This window comes from Leishmania donovani, chromosome 36 (assembly GCF_000227135.1).
Source record: "Leishmania donovani BPK282A1 complete genome, chromosome 36".
In the NCBI taxonomy this organism is placed as follows: Eukaryota; Euglenozoa; class Kinetoplastea; order Trypanosomatida; family Trypanosomatidae; genus Leishmania; species Leishmania donovani.
Window position 1 is genome coordinate 80,107 of NC_018263.1, and position 14,582 is coordinate 94,688.

At 59.8% G+C, this 14,582-nt stretch overlaps 7 protein-coding genes across 7 annotated transcripts; all 7 read right to left on the bottom strand.

The window, feature by feature from the left end:
* Window positions 1–1,736: 1,736 nt before the first annotated feature.
* Window positions 1,737–1,865, bottom strand: LDBPK_360280 (xylulokinase, putative; the record flags this gene model as incomplete). The annotated part of the gene is made up of 1 exon (XM_003865097.1): window positions 1,737–1,865. The coding sequence occupies one exon, from the start codon at window positions 1,863–1,865 to the stop codon at window positions 1,737–1,739; it is 129 nt and encodes a 42-aa protein (XP_003865145.1).
* An 871-nt stretch (window positions 1,866–2,736) lies between these two features.
* LDBPK_360290 (hypothetical protein, conserved) lies at window positions 2,737–5,187 on the bottom strand (the record flags this gene model as incomplete). The annotated part of the gene is made up of 1 exon (XM_003865098.1): window positions 2,737–5,187. One exon carries the CDS (start codon window positions 5,185–5,187, stop codon window positions 2,737–2,739), a length of 2,451 nt encoding a protein of 816 aa, XP_003865146.1.
* Window positions 5,188–6,229: 1,042 nt separating this feature from the next.
* LDBPK_360300 (hypothetical protein, conserved) lies at window positions 6,230–6,835 on the bottom strand (the record flags this gene model as incomplete). Its single annotated transcript, XM_003865099.1, has 1 exon — window positions 6,230–6,835. The coding sequence occupies one exon, from the start codon at window positions 6,833–6,835 to the stop codon at window positions 6,230–6,232; it is 606 nt and encodes a 201-aa protein (XP_003865147.1).
* A 475-nt stretch (window positions 6,836–7,310) lies between these two features.
* On the bottom strand, window positions 7,311–8,261 carry LDBPK_360310 (hypothetical protein, conserved; the record flags this gene model as incomplete). Its single annotated transcript, XM_003865100.1, has 1 exon — window positions 7,311–8,261. One exon carries the CDS (start codon window positions 8,259–8,261, stop codon window positions 7,311–7,313), a length of 951 nt encoding a protein of 316 aa, XP_003865148.1.
* Window positions 8,262–9,000: 739 nt separating this feature from the next.
* Window positions 9,001–9,999, bottom strand: LDBPK_360320 (NUDIX hydrolase protein, conserved; the record flags this gene model as incomplete). The annotated part of the gene is made up of 1 exon (XM_003865101.1): window positions 9,001–9,999. One exon carries the CDS (start codon window positions 9,997–9,999, stop codon window positions 9,001–9,003), a length of 999 nt encoding a protein of 332 aa, XP_003865149.1.
* A 784-nt stretch (window positions 10,000–10,783) lies between these two features.
* Window positions 10,784–11,476, bottom strand: LDBPK_360330 (hypothetical protein, conserved; the record flags this gene model as incomplete). Its single annotated transcript, XM_003865102.1, has 1 exon — window positions 10,784–11,476. One exon carries the CDS (start codon window positions 11,474–11,476, stop codon window positions 10,784–10,786), a length of 693 nt encoding a protein of 230 aa, XP_003865150.1.
* Window positions 11,477–12,713: 1,237 nt separating this feature from the next.
* LDBPK_360340 (proteasome beta 2 subunit, putative) lies at window positions 12,714–13,334 on the bottom strand (the record flags this gene model as incomplete). Its single annotated transcript, XM_003865103.1, has 1 exon — window positions 12,714–13,334. One exon carries the CDS (start codon window positions 13,332–13,334, stop codon window positions 12,714–12,716), a length of 621 nt encoding a protein of 206 aa, XP_003865151.1.
* Between the last annotated feature and the right edge of the window lie 1,248 nt (window positions 13,335–14,582).

Here is a 14,582-nt window from a genome sequence, read left to right on the forward strand (position 1 = left end):
GAGACGCGTCCGAGCCACGCCGGCACTCCGCCGAATCATGTGGGTGGTACAAGCGTGTTCGCTGCCGCAGGTCTCTCCAGCGCGGCACCATCCAGGACTCGGCCACAAGCATCCCTAGCGACGCATTGCTCTGGCCGCCCCACGTCGCAGATACTTGACCCTGTCACTACCAGAGGTGGTTCGGCATATGGAGGGGATAGGCACTGCTGTGGCCTTACCACCGATTCGGTACTGGATCCTGAAATGTCACGCACTGACATGGGCCCGCCGTCATCAGTGGGTCGCGAGGGGAACAGAAGCGAAAAAGGGAAGGAAAACGGAAGCCGGCAAACGGCACGAAAAAAAAAACGGGTAATGTGCGGTGCGCTCGGCGAACGTTGTCGGGCATGCCGGTGTGTAGCTTACAGCTTGGCGTTCATGACTGGTTTCAGCTGCTTGTACAGCTCGTCATAAATCACGCGGCGCTTCTTGTACTGCTCGTGCTTCTTCATGTCGGGCTGGTGGGTCTCCTTCAGCGGCAGGCAAGGCAGCAGCTCCTCCAGTGGGCGCGTCTCTACGGCGATCTGTGCGAGGCGGCAGGCGCCGAGGGCAGGGCCCACCTCCGAGCCGACGCAGTAGTCCATCGGGTAGCCGCTGACATCGGCCAGCATCTGGCGCCAGAAGCGGCTGCGCGAGCCGCCGCCGATGAGGGCAATATTGCTCGGCTCCACGCCGCAGCGGTGCACGGCGGCCATGCCCTGAGCCAGGGCAAAGCTCACGCCCTCCAGCACCGCGCGCGCCAGCTCTGGGCGGCTGTGGTGGGAGGTGAGGCCAAAGAAGACGCCCTTCGCGTTCGGGTTGTTGTGCGGCGTGCGCTCGCCGGCGAGGTAGGGCAGGAAGTACAGGGGACGCTCATCGAAGTTCTTTGCCTTCGTCGCTTCGCTCACAAATTCGTCGACGCTCCAGCACCCTGTCAGCTTCGCAGCCCACTCCAGGCACACGGCGCAGCTGAGGATGACTGACATCAGGTGCCAGCGCTCCGGAAGCGCGTGGCAGAAGCTGTGGACCGCCTCCTTCGTGTTGTAGTGGAAGCCGTCAGAGACGACAAAGTACACGCCCGACGTTCCGAGGGAGAGCATCGCCTGGCCCGGCTTGAAGAGGCCTGCACCGACAGCACCGGCTTCATTATCGCCGCCACCGCCCACCACTGGCACGCGGTTCATGTTCCAGCGCTTCGCCACGTCCGCCGAAAGCTTGCCGGTGATCTCCGACCCCTCATACAGTTTCGGCATATTGGCGCGGCTGAGCCCGGTCGCGCGCAGAATGTCATCATTCCAGTCGCGCTTGCCTGTGTCCATCCACATGGACCCGGAGGAGTCCGACATCTCAGAGGCAAAGTCGCCAGTCATGAGGAAGCGGACGTAGTCTTTCGGGAGCAGCACTTTGTCCACCTTGGCGAAGATCTCCGGCTCGTGCTTCTTGACCCACAGGAGCTTACCAGCCGTAAAGCCGGGCATCATCAGGTTACCGGTGATGTCGCGCGACTTGGGCACTGCCTTCTCGAGCTCCTCGCACTCGCGGTAGCAGCGGCCGTCGCACCAGAGGATGCACGGGCGCAGCACCTTGTGGTTCTTGTCGAGGAGCGTGGCCCCGTGCATCTGGCCCGACAGGCCAATCGCGCGGACGCTGCTCATGTCCTGACGCTTCTTGAGCTCGTCCATGGCGCTATTGATGGCCGTCCACCACGAGTCAGGGTCCTACTCATTCCACAGCGGGTGCGGGCTGGAAACCGTCAGGGGGGCAGAGGCGCTGTCGGCGATTCGCCCGTCACTCCTCATCAAGGCAATCTTGATGCCCGAGGTACCAATGTCGATGCCGGCGTACATGATTGTCGCACAGAGCGGTGGTTGGGAAGGGAAAAGAAATAGAGAAGTGCGCTCGTATTGCTAGGTTCTGAGTTTGGGGTGAGCATAGAGAATAGCACCCACGCCCGCGAAAAGAAAAGAGGGCCGCGTGCGGATGGCGATAGACTGAGAGCGCAAGGCAGAGGAGAGACAGAGAGAGGGAAGACGTGGCGAGCGATCATCTGCGTGAGGGAGGCAGCGCACATGAGTGCAACGCGCAGGAGTCCGACGGCAAACGACGGCGTTTCATTTTCGTTTTGTCTTTTTCTCGAGGGGTGCAAGTGCTTCCGCATTGCAGAGCAGTGAGAGGCGGAGGCAGAGGAAAGGGTAGGAAGAGAGTGCGACAGTCCGAGAGCAAGCAGTCGTAGGGAAACGGTCAGAGACAAGATGCACTGCACGTCGAATTTAGGGAGCATACGCAGACGTTGGCGAGGTACTAAAAAAGAGTTGTGCGCCCCCTCCCCCCCTACACACACTAAGCACCTCCGCTGTTGGTTGCTCGCGACAAGGGAGCAGAGCGGGAGCCGCGCAGCACACGTGTAAAAGTAAAGCGCAGCTCTCGGTGACAGCGTCCGTCGCATCACCTTTTCGAGTTCGACCATATCAGCTTAGCCGAGAAAAAAAAAGCGGTGTGGTGAGTCGATTAGGTAGCACCATCGAGGCATCCAGCCGAGATGCACCGAAGCACCTCGTTGGCGTCGAGTCAGAAGGACATTGGTGGGTGGCTGTGAAAGCTTAACGCCCATCCATGAAGCAGTACCGCCTTCTCGCGCACGCACGTAAAGCCGCGAGGCACCAGGTGGAGCTGGAGAAGAGGGAGAGAAGATCGACAAAGCGCGGTGCGCAGAGAAAATCATGCGCCATGGTGTGAGCGTCGCACGTTCGTCAAGCAGTAATGGCGGCGCATCCCCTGCAACACGGATACAACACCCTCCACCCTCCCTTCCGTCAGCGCCTCGTCCAGCAAGGGGACGTCGAAGACAACGCCGGCATTGAAGCGGAGGAATTCGAGGCAGCGCCGTACATTGAAAAGCTTCGCAGGCTTCTTGGAAGTGGGCTGCACACAGTCGAGAAACGAGCAGCGGCGGCGCTCCAATCGCCCAATCAGGTAGGCGAGAACAACGCCGTCGGAGAAGAGCAGGCAGGGGTGCCGCCAGGAGAAGGTGGCAGCGTCAAAGACAAAGGATTCATCAGCAGCGGTGTAGCGATACTCGGTCCCCAGCTGCTGGCGCAGCCACCCACACAGCCTCCCAAGGCATTGTGGCTCGTCTGCAGGCACCGCTTCGCGACGGAGAATACCAGAGCTGCTGCTCGCGATGGCCGGGATACAGCGGGGGCTCAACGACCGGTGTGCTGGTGACGGCGGCGCACTCCGGCGGAGAGCGGCTTTAGCGACAGTCGACGGCGTCCGCGCCAATGAAGCTGACGGCCACGAAGATGACAACGATGCCGCGACAGCTTCACTGTCGGGTGCGCGGCTCGAGAGCTTGGCAGGCGTGTAGCCTGCTTCCGCTATTGCATCCTTGCTCAGCAGCGTAGAGCGCACGTCAGGTGGCTGCGGTGTGCCCTCCACAGCAGCACGCACGTGAAGGAGGAGATGGAGGATGTGCAACCGATCACCTCGGATGACGGCCGCCACGGACTCCTCGGAGATGAACGAGAGTGGCAACTTCTTTGTCGATGCGCTCTGAAAGCTGTGCAGGGCGCTGGTGATGTTGGCGGCGCAGCAGGCTACGGTGCGGGGATTCGCGAAGAAGGGCTGTACAGCGGAGGATGAGGCAGCCTCCTTCGCCGCCGCTTCCAGACCGCTGCGCCGAGCAAGAAGCACGAGCATCACGCCGTTGCATAGGAATGGCCACACCGACGGCACGCTGAGAGACGACGGCGCCACCGACCGAACTACGAATCCCGACCACTTCGCCATGTACGGCGCGGCCGTCGCGATGGGTAGGAGACACTCATCCCCAGGCAACTGGTAGACGGAGCCGTCAGGCAGCACTCCCCATGCGTGCAGAAAACGGCAACACCCCGCCTCCATGGCGGCAAGCTCGGTGGGTGGGACAGGCGCGTAGTCGGCAGTGTCGGCGGGCGGCTGCCAGCACATGTGCTGCCTCCATACAGGCAGCTCCTCTGGGGCGGGCAGGTAGGTGGAAATGAGGTGCACAAAGAGAGAGAGCAACGCCGTCGGAGAGGCGCGCAGGTAAACCTCCTCCGGCGTCATCGTCCAAGCAGCGCGAGGCATAAGCTCTTGCGCTGTGCTTGGGGTGCTACGCAAGGCGGCAAGCGCCACCGCGTAGTTCACGCGCACTTCGTCGAGTGTGCGGGGACAGCGACACAGGACTGGATCAGAAAGCGATGGTTCGCCGCTCTCTCTAAGGGTCTCGACAAGCTGGCACAGCGCAGTTCCGTTCAAGACGGCGTCTCCGAAGACGTGAGGCGCCGTCACGGATGTGTCCTCGGCCTCCATGACAGAGATGATGTTCATGCGATAGAGGTAGTCCCGCACCGCGCGGCGCACCTCGGCGTCCTGTGGACCCGCCGTGCGGCGACGCCACTCGACCGATCGGGAGGCAGCTGGCATGGCCGCAGCGCGGCGCTGCATGTCGGTGTAGAGCTGCCGTGCAAGTGGGGTGAGTCGCCTCAGATCAACCAGCGCCCGCGAGACTCCAGAGAAGGGTATGCACCATGCCGTTGTGGCTGAATCAGTGTGAACTTCTGATGAAGCAGCAGTGGCAGCGGCCGTGTCATCCCCTGTACTCGGCTCCACAGCAGCGGCTGCATGTTTGACGTGGCCCGCTGGTTCTCCGGCTGGAGAGTTCGGCTCTTTGACCGCCTTGACAGACTGTGATGCTAGGATTTGGGGGCAAGTGGTAAGCACCACTCCCATGGTGTTGTTGGATAGTAGGGACGTGCTGAAGGGTTTCGCCTTTGTCACCGTGGAGCGCGAGCAGCTTCGCGTGGTTGGCGTTGTGGTCGCAGTGGTCAAAGGACCATTGTCGTCGGGCTTGGTAGCCGCCCCCTCACTGCGGCGAAAATCATGGGAAAACTCAATGCGTGTCGTTGGTGCCGTGGTCAGTGGCAGGAAGCAGAAAATTGGCTTCTCGGCAGTGCTCTTGAGGCCTGGGCAGTGGCCGTGGCACCTTGCACGTCCTGCCCCTATTTTACAGGCGGCTGTGCGTTGAAGGCGCGCCTGAACGTCTGGCGACCGCCTCAGCTCTGCAAGATTCGTCCTTAATTCCTCGATGAGGTCCTGGGCAACCGCGTAGATGTCCGCCATTGTGTCAGACCGGCGCGCATACATCATTGCCCAAAAAAATACCGGATCTGTGTGTCTATGTGTGTGTGTGTACGTATGCGTGTGTGCTGCTCCATGAGCTATGGTGCCCGCCTGTTCTACCAAGTCTATGCGTCTATATTGAATCGTGTGAGCTGGTGTATGTGTGCGTGACCGTGCACCGAGGGGGACGTTGTTGCTGCGTGCGTTCGCGCAGATATGGGTGGGCAGGAATGTCTACAGCTTCGCGTCACGGAGAGTGAGACGTATTGGACGGATGACAGCCCTCCTCTCGCTCCGCTTTGCTTGTTTTTTCGCGCGGCCAAGCTTGGCTCGGGATGGAGAAGAAATTCTCGCGCACCTTTTGCGGAAGCAGCGCTAGCTCTCCTTTCGTTTTTTTTCTGGACCGGAGAGAAGTCAACACGCCGCACGACAGCTCCCACGCAGGCGGTGCCCGCCAGAGCAGAACAAGGAAAGGATGAAGAGTGAGAAACGGCAGTTTGCGGGCATCGGCGAAAGGTGGTGCATTTCAGAAAGAAAAGAAGAGCGATGTAGACCACACGCGCATGGTAGTCTGTGTGTGTGTGTGTGTGTGTGTGTGTGTGTGTGTGCGGTGCCTCTCCGTCTCACAGCCTTTTCGCATCCAGTTAGTACGACCACACACACACGTACATACATACGCATGCACAGTCCCTATCTCTGCGGCTCCCGCTATGCCAAACTGATGAGTATGCTGAAGTCGCATTGAGCTCGAGAAGAGAGACTCGAGATTTGCCGATGCACGCCTCACCCTGTGATGCTCACCTACAGTTGCCATGCTGTTGCTGTGTCCTCGTTTCTCCTCCGATTGGTGTCACCACTACAATGTCTGCGGCGGGGCACGCTCTCGGTGACCCATCACGGCGCACACGGCAAGTCCGGCCGCGAGCACAGGCACGGTTGTTGGCGCTCAAAAGCCTTCACATGAGGGGGTGGGAGGGGCGACTAGCGAGTGCGGTGTTGGACGTCGTCTGTACCACCACGAACGCCGCGATCGCATTAATGATGAGGGAGAGAATACAGCAGCAGTGAATTAGTCGCTGTGCCTGTCAGATGCCGTGGCGCAGCTGCCCTTCGACGTCGCCGTGTCATCATCCTCCTCATCACCTGAGCTGCTCCGCTCGTCGTCGCTGGAGTGAGAGCAGGCGCAGGAATTGTCAAAGTTGTAGTCGAAATGAGACCCACTCTCCTCCGAGTCGAGGGCAAGTTCGTTGATGTTGAGTCGATCGCGACGCACGAGCCCGCACTTGGTGCAGTGCAGGGAAGTCTTGTCGACGTTGGTCTGCTCACGCGCGCGCTTACGAAACGTTGCCGCCATAGTTCTCTTCTGCAGTCGAGAGCGCATCGCGTTGGCGTCCATTGTGGCGAGCTCCGCAGCGGATATGCCAGGTTTCCTCTCCTGGGGCACCGCACCAAGCTCCCCGTTCAAGTTCTTGACGTTAGCGACAATGCAAATGATCTGGTCTCTGAATTCCTCCTCCGTGTTGTTGTTTGCGCGCACCGCCGCGACGACCTGCGAAGCATAGTGTCTTGCGTCCGCACTCTTGCCCTTGAAGTCGTCCACCTTCTGAAGCGCGATGGCGAGCAGGTTCACAATCTTGTCATCCGAACTGCTGGATGAGGTCGCTGACAACGCCATCGCTCGGTGGCAAAACGTCAACGATTCTGTGTGTGTGTGTGTGTCCACGCTCCTGGAGCTGCTGAGCCAACAGGAGACAGCAGCGACGGAATAGAGAAAGGGAAGGAGAAGAAGTGCCAATGAGCGCAGAGAAGAGAGGCGCCGTGAATCAAAACAACGCACAACGCTGGCGAGTTCTGACAGGCATGTCGAAGGCTGAAGACGACACCCCTCCCCCCCGTGGCGTTTCCTGTGATAGTGTGCGACTTTGTCTCCCATGCCAGTAGCAGATGGACGCTGCGGTTGCGTCGATGGGCTCAAGATATGGCAGCCGCCTCAGTGAAAGCGTGCACTGTGCGGCTGCTGCTTTTTATTTCCTGCAATGAGCTCTCTCGCTCTGGCCACATACCTTGCGTCACTACCGTGCTGGTAGTCGCCTCTTTGCTGTTGAGTGTGGGCGGTGTAGATGGAGAGGTGTGCGCTGGCGCGTGTGTATTCAGGTGTAGTGCAGCAGCCAGTAAGACACCCCTGCACACCACGTACCGAGGAATAAACACATTGTGCACATGGCGAACAAGCCAAACGCCACCACCGTCGACGATCCTTCCATGTGACCTAGCAGTGTGTAGGAGAGCTGATCCAGCACGTTGTCAAAGTAGCCAGGGTTCATCACCATCGCGGTGCGCGGGGGCAGCAGGTCGGGCACGAGTGGCCGGAACGGATCGTCCCAGAACGCAGCCCGAACCGTCGATGCGGGGGCTACTATCTTCGATGGCATGTCTGTGTCGCGGTACGGCGTCACAGTCGGCAGCTCCTGTGTTTGGCCAAAACGCCGCCTGTAGGCCGCCTCAAGGCGGCTGTTCGACGCGTCGCGGATGCGCTCGGGATCGAGCGCACGACATCGTACCGCATCCGCGTCGCGGCAGTACACGTGCACGCTCGGGTCCACACGCTGCAGCTCCGACACTGTGAGGGAAGAAGCGTACACCTCGTCCATGACCGCTTCTTCGTCGCTCACGTTAGGCGCGGGGCGCCGCCACTCTTCGATAAGCGCCTGCGCTACGGCGTAGCGGTGGTGCCGGTAAGCGGCGGTCAAGGGGTGGTGGGCGTAGCCGATGTCGATCGGCTCGGTGCGGAACCGGCGCGCGACGTTGCGGATCATGCGCCGCGCCTCCTCCGTCTCCTCTTCCTGGACGCACGCGAGCGCGTAGAGAGGGTGTATGTGGCCCTTGCCGTCAAAGCGGGTCCCGTTCGAGAACACTGAATCCAGCAGCAACGCTACCTGTCTCCCCTCCACGGTGCGGATAGCGGCGTTTAGCTGCTCCACCTCGTCCGGTGAGTGAAAGAGACCGAAGCTGTAGCCGCAGGAGAGGAGTAGGCCAAGCAAGCCCACTAGCATACCCGCCATATAGAAGCGGGCTGCAGACTCCGCCTCACGGCGCCTCATCAAAGCGCCGTGGGTGCCCTTTGTTTTCTGCTTGTTTCGAATGCTCTAGCGCGACGTTGCATGAGTATGCTCGCACGAGTATGTGCGCGGACAATGTTTGCCGCGGAGCTGGAATGGTGAGAAGTTGCGGGTGGACACTGCTTTCCGTAGCCATACGGTCAGCGTCCCCCGGTAGTGCTCCAGCACATGTAGCGTGAAAGCAGATACAAAAAAAAGAAAAGACGAAAGGAGAAGCGGCGGTTGATGGTGGAGGGGCGCGTTTGAGCTCGCATCCGGCGCGAACATGCAACAAGCAAAAAAAAAAAAGGATGCAACATCCGTCATCGCGTACAACGAACTAGTCCTTCCATGCCCGTCAGAGACACGTGAAGGGTGCGGATTTCTTGAAGTAGGTGCCATGCCGCTTCGGTTGCTGCTGTTTCATTGTCCATGTGTCGACACTGAGGTCCAGTCCTTCTGCCCTTTCGTCCCCTCCCGTCTTGCGGCGTCCATCACCGCCATCGCTTTCCCGCCGGGTTCTGCCGCTCTGGTGAGGGGATCCTCGGCAGGCCAGCACAGAGAAAGAGAAAGAGAGACACAAGTGCCAGGAAAAGAACACGAAGAAGACAACCAAAAATCGGGATCCACGCGCACACACATAGCGGACAAGAGGCCCGTGTCCACGATTCGCGTACAATTACAGCGCAGGCCCCGGCGTTCAGTTGGCGGAGTCCAGTATGGGCTGAGTGGAGAACTCCGATCATTGCGGCGAGTCCGCGAGAGGGTCGCGCGCTACCACGTTCGAAGGCGTCAGGAGTGCGTTCACCGCCGCTGCCGAGCTCGCTTCCGGCGCGTCCATGATGGCCTTGGCGACGCGAGCCACGAGTTCACAAGTCACGAAGGAAGTAAGGCCCCAGACCAGCTCACCCGGGAAGTCCTCGGGCAGCATCGGATCGAAGCCGCAGTCATCCGCCACCCCAGTCGCCTTAGGAGACCGACAAACCGCAGAGGAGACGACCGTCTGAGCAGGGCTGGCAAAGAAGCAGGGAAAGAAGCACGGTCGATCGCTCGTGAAGGAGCGGTACTTGATGACCCGCGCGTGCCCCGTCGACGCTCTCAACAGCAGCGTCGACATGTGAAGGTAGTGAATGGAATCGACCTCGGCGGGGCTCGCGCGGTATGGCTGCACAGGGCTAGTCGCGACAGCCACAAACGGCGTCACACGCGCGTCTAGTGCTCTCGTGGTAATCGGCGTCAGAGACCCGATAATTTCGTACTCGGATGGCGGGAGGCCCACCTCCTCCAGCGTCTCACGCTGTGCTGCGTTGCGTAGCGTCTCGTCGGCATCGACGTGGCCACCCGGGAAGCTCATTTCGCTCTTGTGTGAGCCCATCGTCGCAGTGCGCTTCGTGAGCGTGATGCACATATCCTGAAAGCCGTTCTCCGTCGCTGCGGGGGATAGCAGCACGAGCACGGCACACTGGCGCGGCGCCGTCAGCTGCACTGGCGCTTTTTGCGGTGAGAAGCCGACAGTTGAGACGGTGCCTTTGTTGACGGTGAGGAGGTAGAAATGAGACGGGAAGGTGACCGACTCGATAGGAAAGTCAAGCGCTCGTTGCATCAGTGGCACCCACCCCTGCGTGCTCTGTGGCAAACGCGCCGCTGCGGCTGTGGCCCGGATCATGTGGCGACGACGTCGGTTAGAGCGAAGTACAGTGTGGGGATAGGAGAAGCGGAGAGGAGACGTGTGACAGCACATGCACGCACACAGGCACACACATGGGCGTTTTAGCAAGGGAGTAGAACGAGAGCAGAGGTGCCCGACGGAGATGAGTATGTATATGCACGTATGCCTGACAGTCTTCTCCGCAAGTAGAGTGTGTGATAAGCGCACGTACAAAGCAAGTCAAGAAGATGCGAGAGCTCGCGCCACGACTGGGTTAGTCCTCCTCCTTCGCAACCCACTGGCCGCCGGGAGTGGACGGGGAGGGGGGAGTCGAGAGGATACAGAGAAGAGCGAGAGAAGATGAGCGGGTATTTTCGAGGCAGTGCGCACCGATGCAAGGCATACACTGACGGAGAGCAATGACGAGCAACGTTTTCCATCCACAGGAGACACCGGTAGCGCAGAGAAGGAGTAGTAAAAGAAACGGAAAGCGTAGAGACCGCGACCTACAGCACGTATGCAACGCGGCTGCAAGCACGCCCCAGCGATTCGCATGCTGCGCGTTCCTCCATCTGCACTGAGCAGTGTGGGCGTCCTTTCGTATTTTCTTTTGCGACGCTGTCTGGTTTGCACAGTGGGCGTTCTTCATGCACAACAATTGTTTGCCCCGTGCAACGAAGCCAACCAAAAAGGACCTGTCCGCCAGCAAGCAGACGGGCGGGCACGACAACACGCTGAGCTCCGTCGTCACGCAGGCGGCACCAGCCACATGACAGACACATGCACACATGCAACAAGGACAAGTGGGAGAAGGCGAGGTGCGCACGCATGCAAGCCACCTTACGCCAAAGCACACGCCCGCGCCACCCCTCGCCTCTCATTCGCCACCGAACTTGACGCCTTGGTAGGGCTGTGTCGCGGTCTCGTCGAGGTTAAAGAGAGTCACCTTGAAGGGGCGCATCGCCGACACGGGGCGATGGTTCACAGCGTGCAAATACGTGCGAATCGCCTGCTCCTCGGAGAGGCGGCCGACATCAGCAACTGGAACGGCAGCAGAGGAAAATCGCGCGAGATACGCTGGGCGAGTCTGCCCGTAGCCGAGGGCTGCACCGCTAGCGAGCTCGTCGAAGGTCATGACTGTGCCCTTTTTCGAGAGCATTGCCGTCGTCTGCACCTCGCCGTGGTCGAGAATGTAGCGCAGCAACGTCTCCTCCATCCCCTTGAACCCGTCCTCCGTCGTGCACACGAGCACAGAGAAGTCCCTGGGGCCGCCGTCTGAGACGATAACGGCGTGGTTCGGGTGGCGCGCAACGAGCGACTGCAGCATCGTGTGAGCGGCCTCTGGGCTCAGACGCTTGTCGATGGCCGGGTTGTAGAAGATGTCGCTCTGGGTAGTATAGAAGCGCAGAAGGGCATTGGTATCGCCGCCGGCGGTGCGCTGGGCGTGGTAGATGGCGTGGTCGAGAAGGAGGTTCGACCACAGCGTGCACTGCCTGTCCAGCGTAGCCGGTGAGTGCTGCTCGGTGAAGAAGGGCGGCAGCCCAAAAAAACTCCAGTGTTCGGAGGGCATGGGTGCGGCACGTCTCGGAGAAAGTAAGCCCCTGCGCAGCGCACGGCGAGTCACTTAGAAACAAAGAGAAAAGGCCGGCGAAAGGCGTTGGGCACCAGTGCGCAACAGCTACTGCAGTGATGCTCTGTAACCCTCACCCAGCAGTGCGCAGTGGCGGGCAAGATGGTGTGTGCGCACACTCACGCACAACTTAAAGCACCGAGCCTTCAGAGGAGCTACGCCGGCGACTCTAGACACGGCGAAAAGACGAGAAAGGACCGCGTTATATGCGGCAGGGGAGGCGTGAGAGAGGTACCTGTTCTTTCGGGGGCAAATGAACCCGCTTCGTCGTCAAGAGGGTGCCACGTCGGTAGGAAGTGGAAATCCCTTCGAAGCGCTGTGCGCGACCAACACACGCGCACACACATATATACATATAAGCCCATACACAAGTGATCAGCACAGCGCCTCATTTCTCAAGTGCAGCCTAGCTTCTTTACGTCACAGAGGAAGAGGGGCCTGTTACACGACGCCGAGTAAAATGGTTGACACGCAGGACCATCCCTCCCCACCCCGCCGCGTCGTTGCCAGGAGGTGATGTCCGCCTCAAAGAGCATGGGGCACAAAGGAAGCAAGGCCTCGATGCTCGGAGAGCTGCATCACCGGAATCCGGTGCAACAACGCGAGGGGCAGCTCTGTTCCTCGCCTTCGTCTGCTCACCTCGCTCATCCGTGATTTTTTGTTTGGTTTTCCTGGGGCCCATCCATAGCGCCAACGCGAGTCTCAAATACAAATAGCGTCCAGAAACCAAGGGAACGGAAGGAAAAGGCGGCAGAGAGCACACGAAGGATCGATGCAACAGACGGAACAGCAGACAGGCAGACAACGAAAGAGAGAGAGAGACCCATCACTCTGCGCCCAATTCCCTTCCCTCACTCTCCTCCTCTGGCGCTGTGTTATTCTCGCTTACTAGCAACATCGAATCAGTCACACACGCGCAGGGAGAGAGAGAGGAGGGAGGGGGTAAGAAACGACGCGGGAACGCGCACAGACACACGGAGATGGCCCACACACACGGACAGCAACAGCGGCGCTCCTTGTCGCTCCCTCCGAGCTATGCAGCCAGTCTTCCCTCAACGATACCTCCAACCTCACCCCGTTCACTTCCGGTCCCTCTCCTGCGCCGTACGGATCCCATCTTTCTTTGTGCGCTCCGTGCGCTTGCTTTTTTTTGTTCTTCGCTCGCCGACCATATCGTCTAGTGCACCGCCGTGATGACCTCTACTCCGTTCTTCGTCACCGCCTTCACAAAGAAGTATGAGTTGCTGATGACGACGCGGCGCTTCACCTCATCGCAGCACTTCTGCATGAGCTCAAGGCCCTCCTGTTGGGTCAAATCAGGACGCCAGAGGCAATCTAGCAGAGCAGTCACAAAGCAAGCTCCGTAGCCATGGCAACCATACGGCACAGCCTGCAGGGTGCCGAGGTAGTCCAAGTAAAACAGCTGCGGTCCCACCGCACCGTCGTCATCCTCGGAAACCGGCATGTCGTAGCCGGCAAAGAGGCAGTTCACCTGGTAAGCCCCCTCGCGACTGCGGATCGCACTGGCGAGGCAGTTGCGCATGAAGTTCGCCGTTGAATCGCAGCTGCTGTGGCGCCCGTGCTGGCGCATGCGGTTGAGCATGAGGTTGCACTTTACGTATTCGGTGAAGTTCACGCGAGGGCCATTCTCGCCAGTGCACGCGATCAGCTGATGTGTGTCAAGCTGCGTAATCTTGTCCTCCGCGTCGGTTATCTTGATGTAGTAGAAGGCGTTGAGGCCGGCCGCAGCGACCATGACGTAGTCCTGGCAGCGGAACGCAATCGCAGTCTCCGCCATTGTGCTTGTGCGCGTTCGTGTTGGGGAAGGGGGACGTTGTCGAGGGTGCACCAATGAAGCGCCAGCACCGAAGAAAAATCGGGAGAAGAGAGGATGACGCGAAGACGCGCAGAGGTGCAAAGCAGAATGGGTGCGAAATCTTGTGAGCGGGTCTGGAGGACGGAGAGACTTTGTGCGGTGCCAGCGATAGTCCAAACGAGAGAGACACTGGAGAGCGAGGGGCGGAGGTAAAGAAGAAGAGTGAGGGCGGGCGCAAGGGATCAACCGAGAGTACGATCAAGGAAACCAGAAGAACCCCGATGGCGAAAGGAAGTGCAACAACGTCCGCACACAAGCTAAGCGCGCAGTAGCTGCAGGGGACGGGGGATGAGGGAAAGCGAAGCGGCCAGCGTGGAACGCGTCATGGTCGGGATGCATGAATAGGAGAGTCAGTGAGGGCGCGTGTGATTGTCATCGATTGAAAAGACTACCGTGAGGCTGTCCTCGCTGGGCAGTCGTCTTTTCTTCGCTGTCGTCACTCTCGAGCATCAAGAGCGATCCCGCAACTATGCACAACTGAGGTGCTGGAAAAGAGGGATTGCTGTGAGGTCGTCAACACAGCAGCATCCCCTTTTCGGATATTGCTGTTCTTTCTTGCATAGGCAGCAGAGAAAGCTGGAGAAGTGTGTGTGCGTGTGCGTGTGTGTGTGTGTGTGTGTGAGTGCTGGCAGCTGATGGACAGCTGATGCCTTGTTCAGGCGCGATTGCACCCAAACACACATACGATCGAAGCATGAACGACGGAAACCCGTTGCGTCGAGTGCGGCTCCTGCGGCGCGACGGCGCGAAGGTAGGTCCCGCACCGCCAACTCCCCACTGCCGGCACACTCCTCCGCCACTTCCAGCGGTGTTCGCCAGCGGCCAGCGGCTCTGCTGCAGACTCGCACCACAATCCCCTCCACGTTCTCCAAATTTGGCCCGAAACGCGTCGTGAAAAGCGAGAAGGTGCGCCGCTGTCTCGCCAAACTCGGACTCGCGATCAAGCCGCGGGTCAGAGGATTGCAGCGCGTGCTTGTTGGCGTGGAGGATGTCTTGCACGTGAAAGCAAGTGAGATGAGACGGTGCAACGCCACGACCGTTGTGGTTGTCGAGAAGTTCGCCAAGGCACAGCAGGCAGCGCACCACCGCCACAAAGAGCAGCTTGACCTTACAGGCGATGTGAAGCAGCGTGTTACCGGCTCCATCGGCGTGGTGCACTGCCTCAGGGTA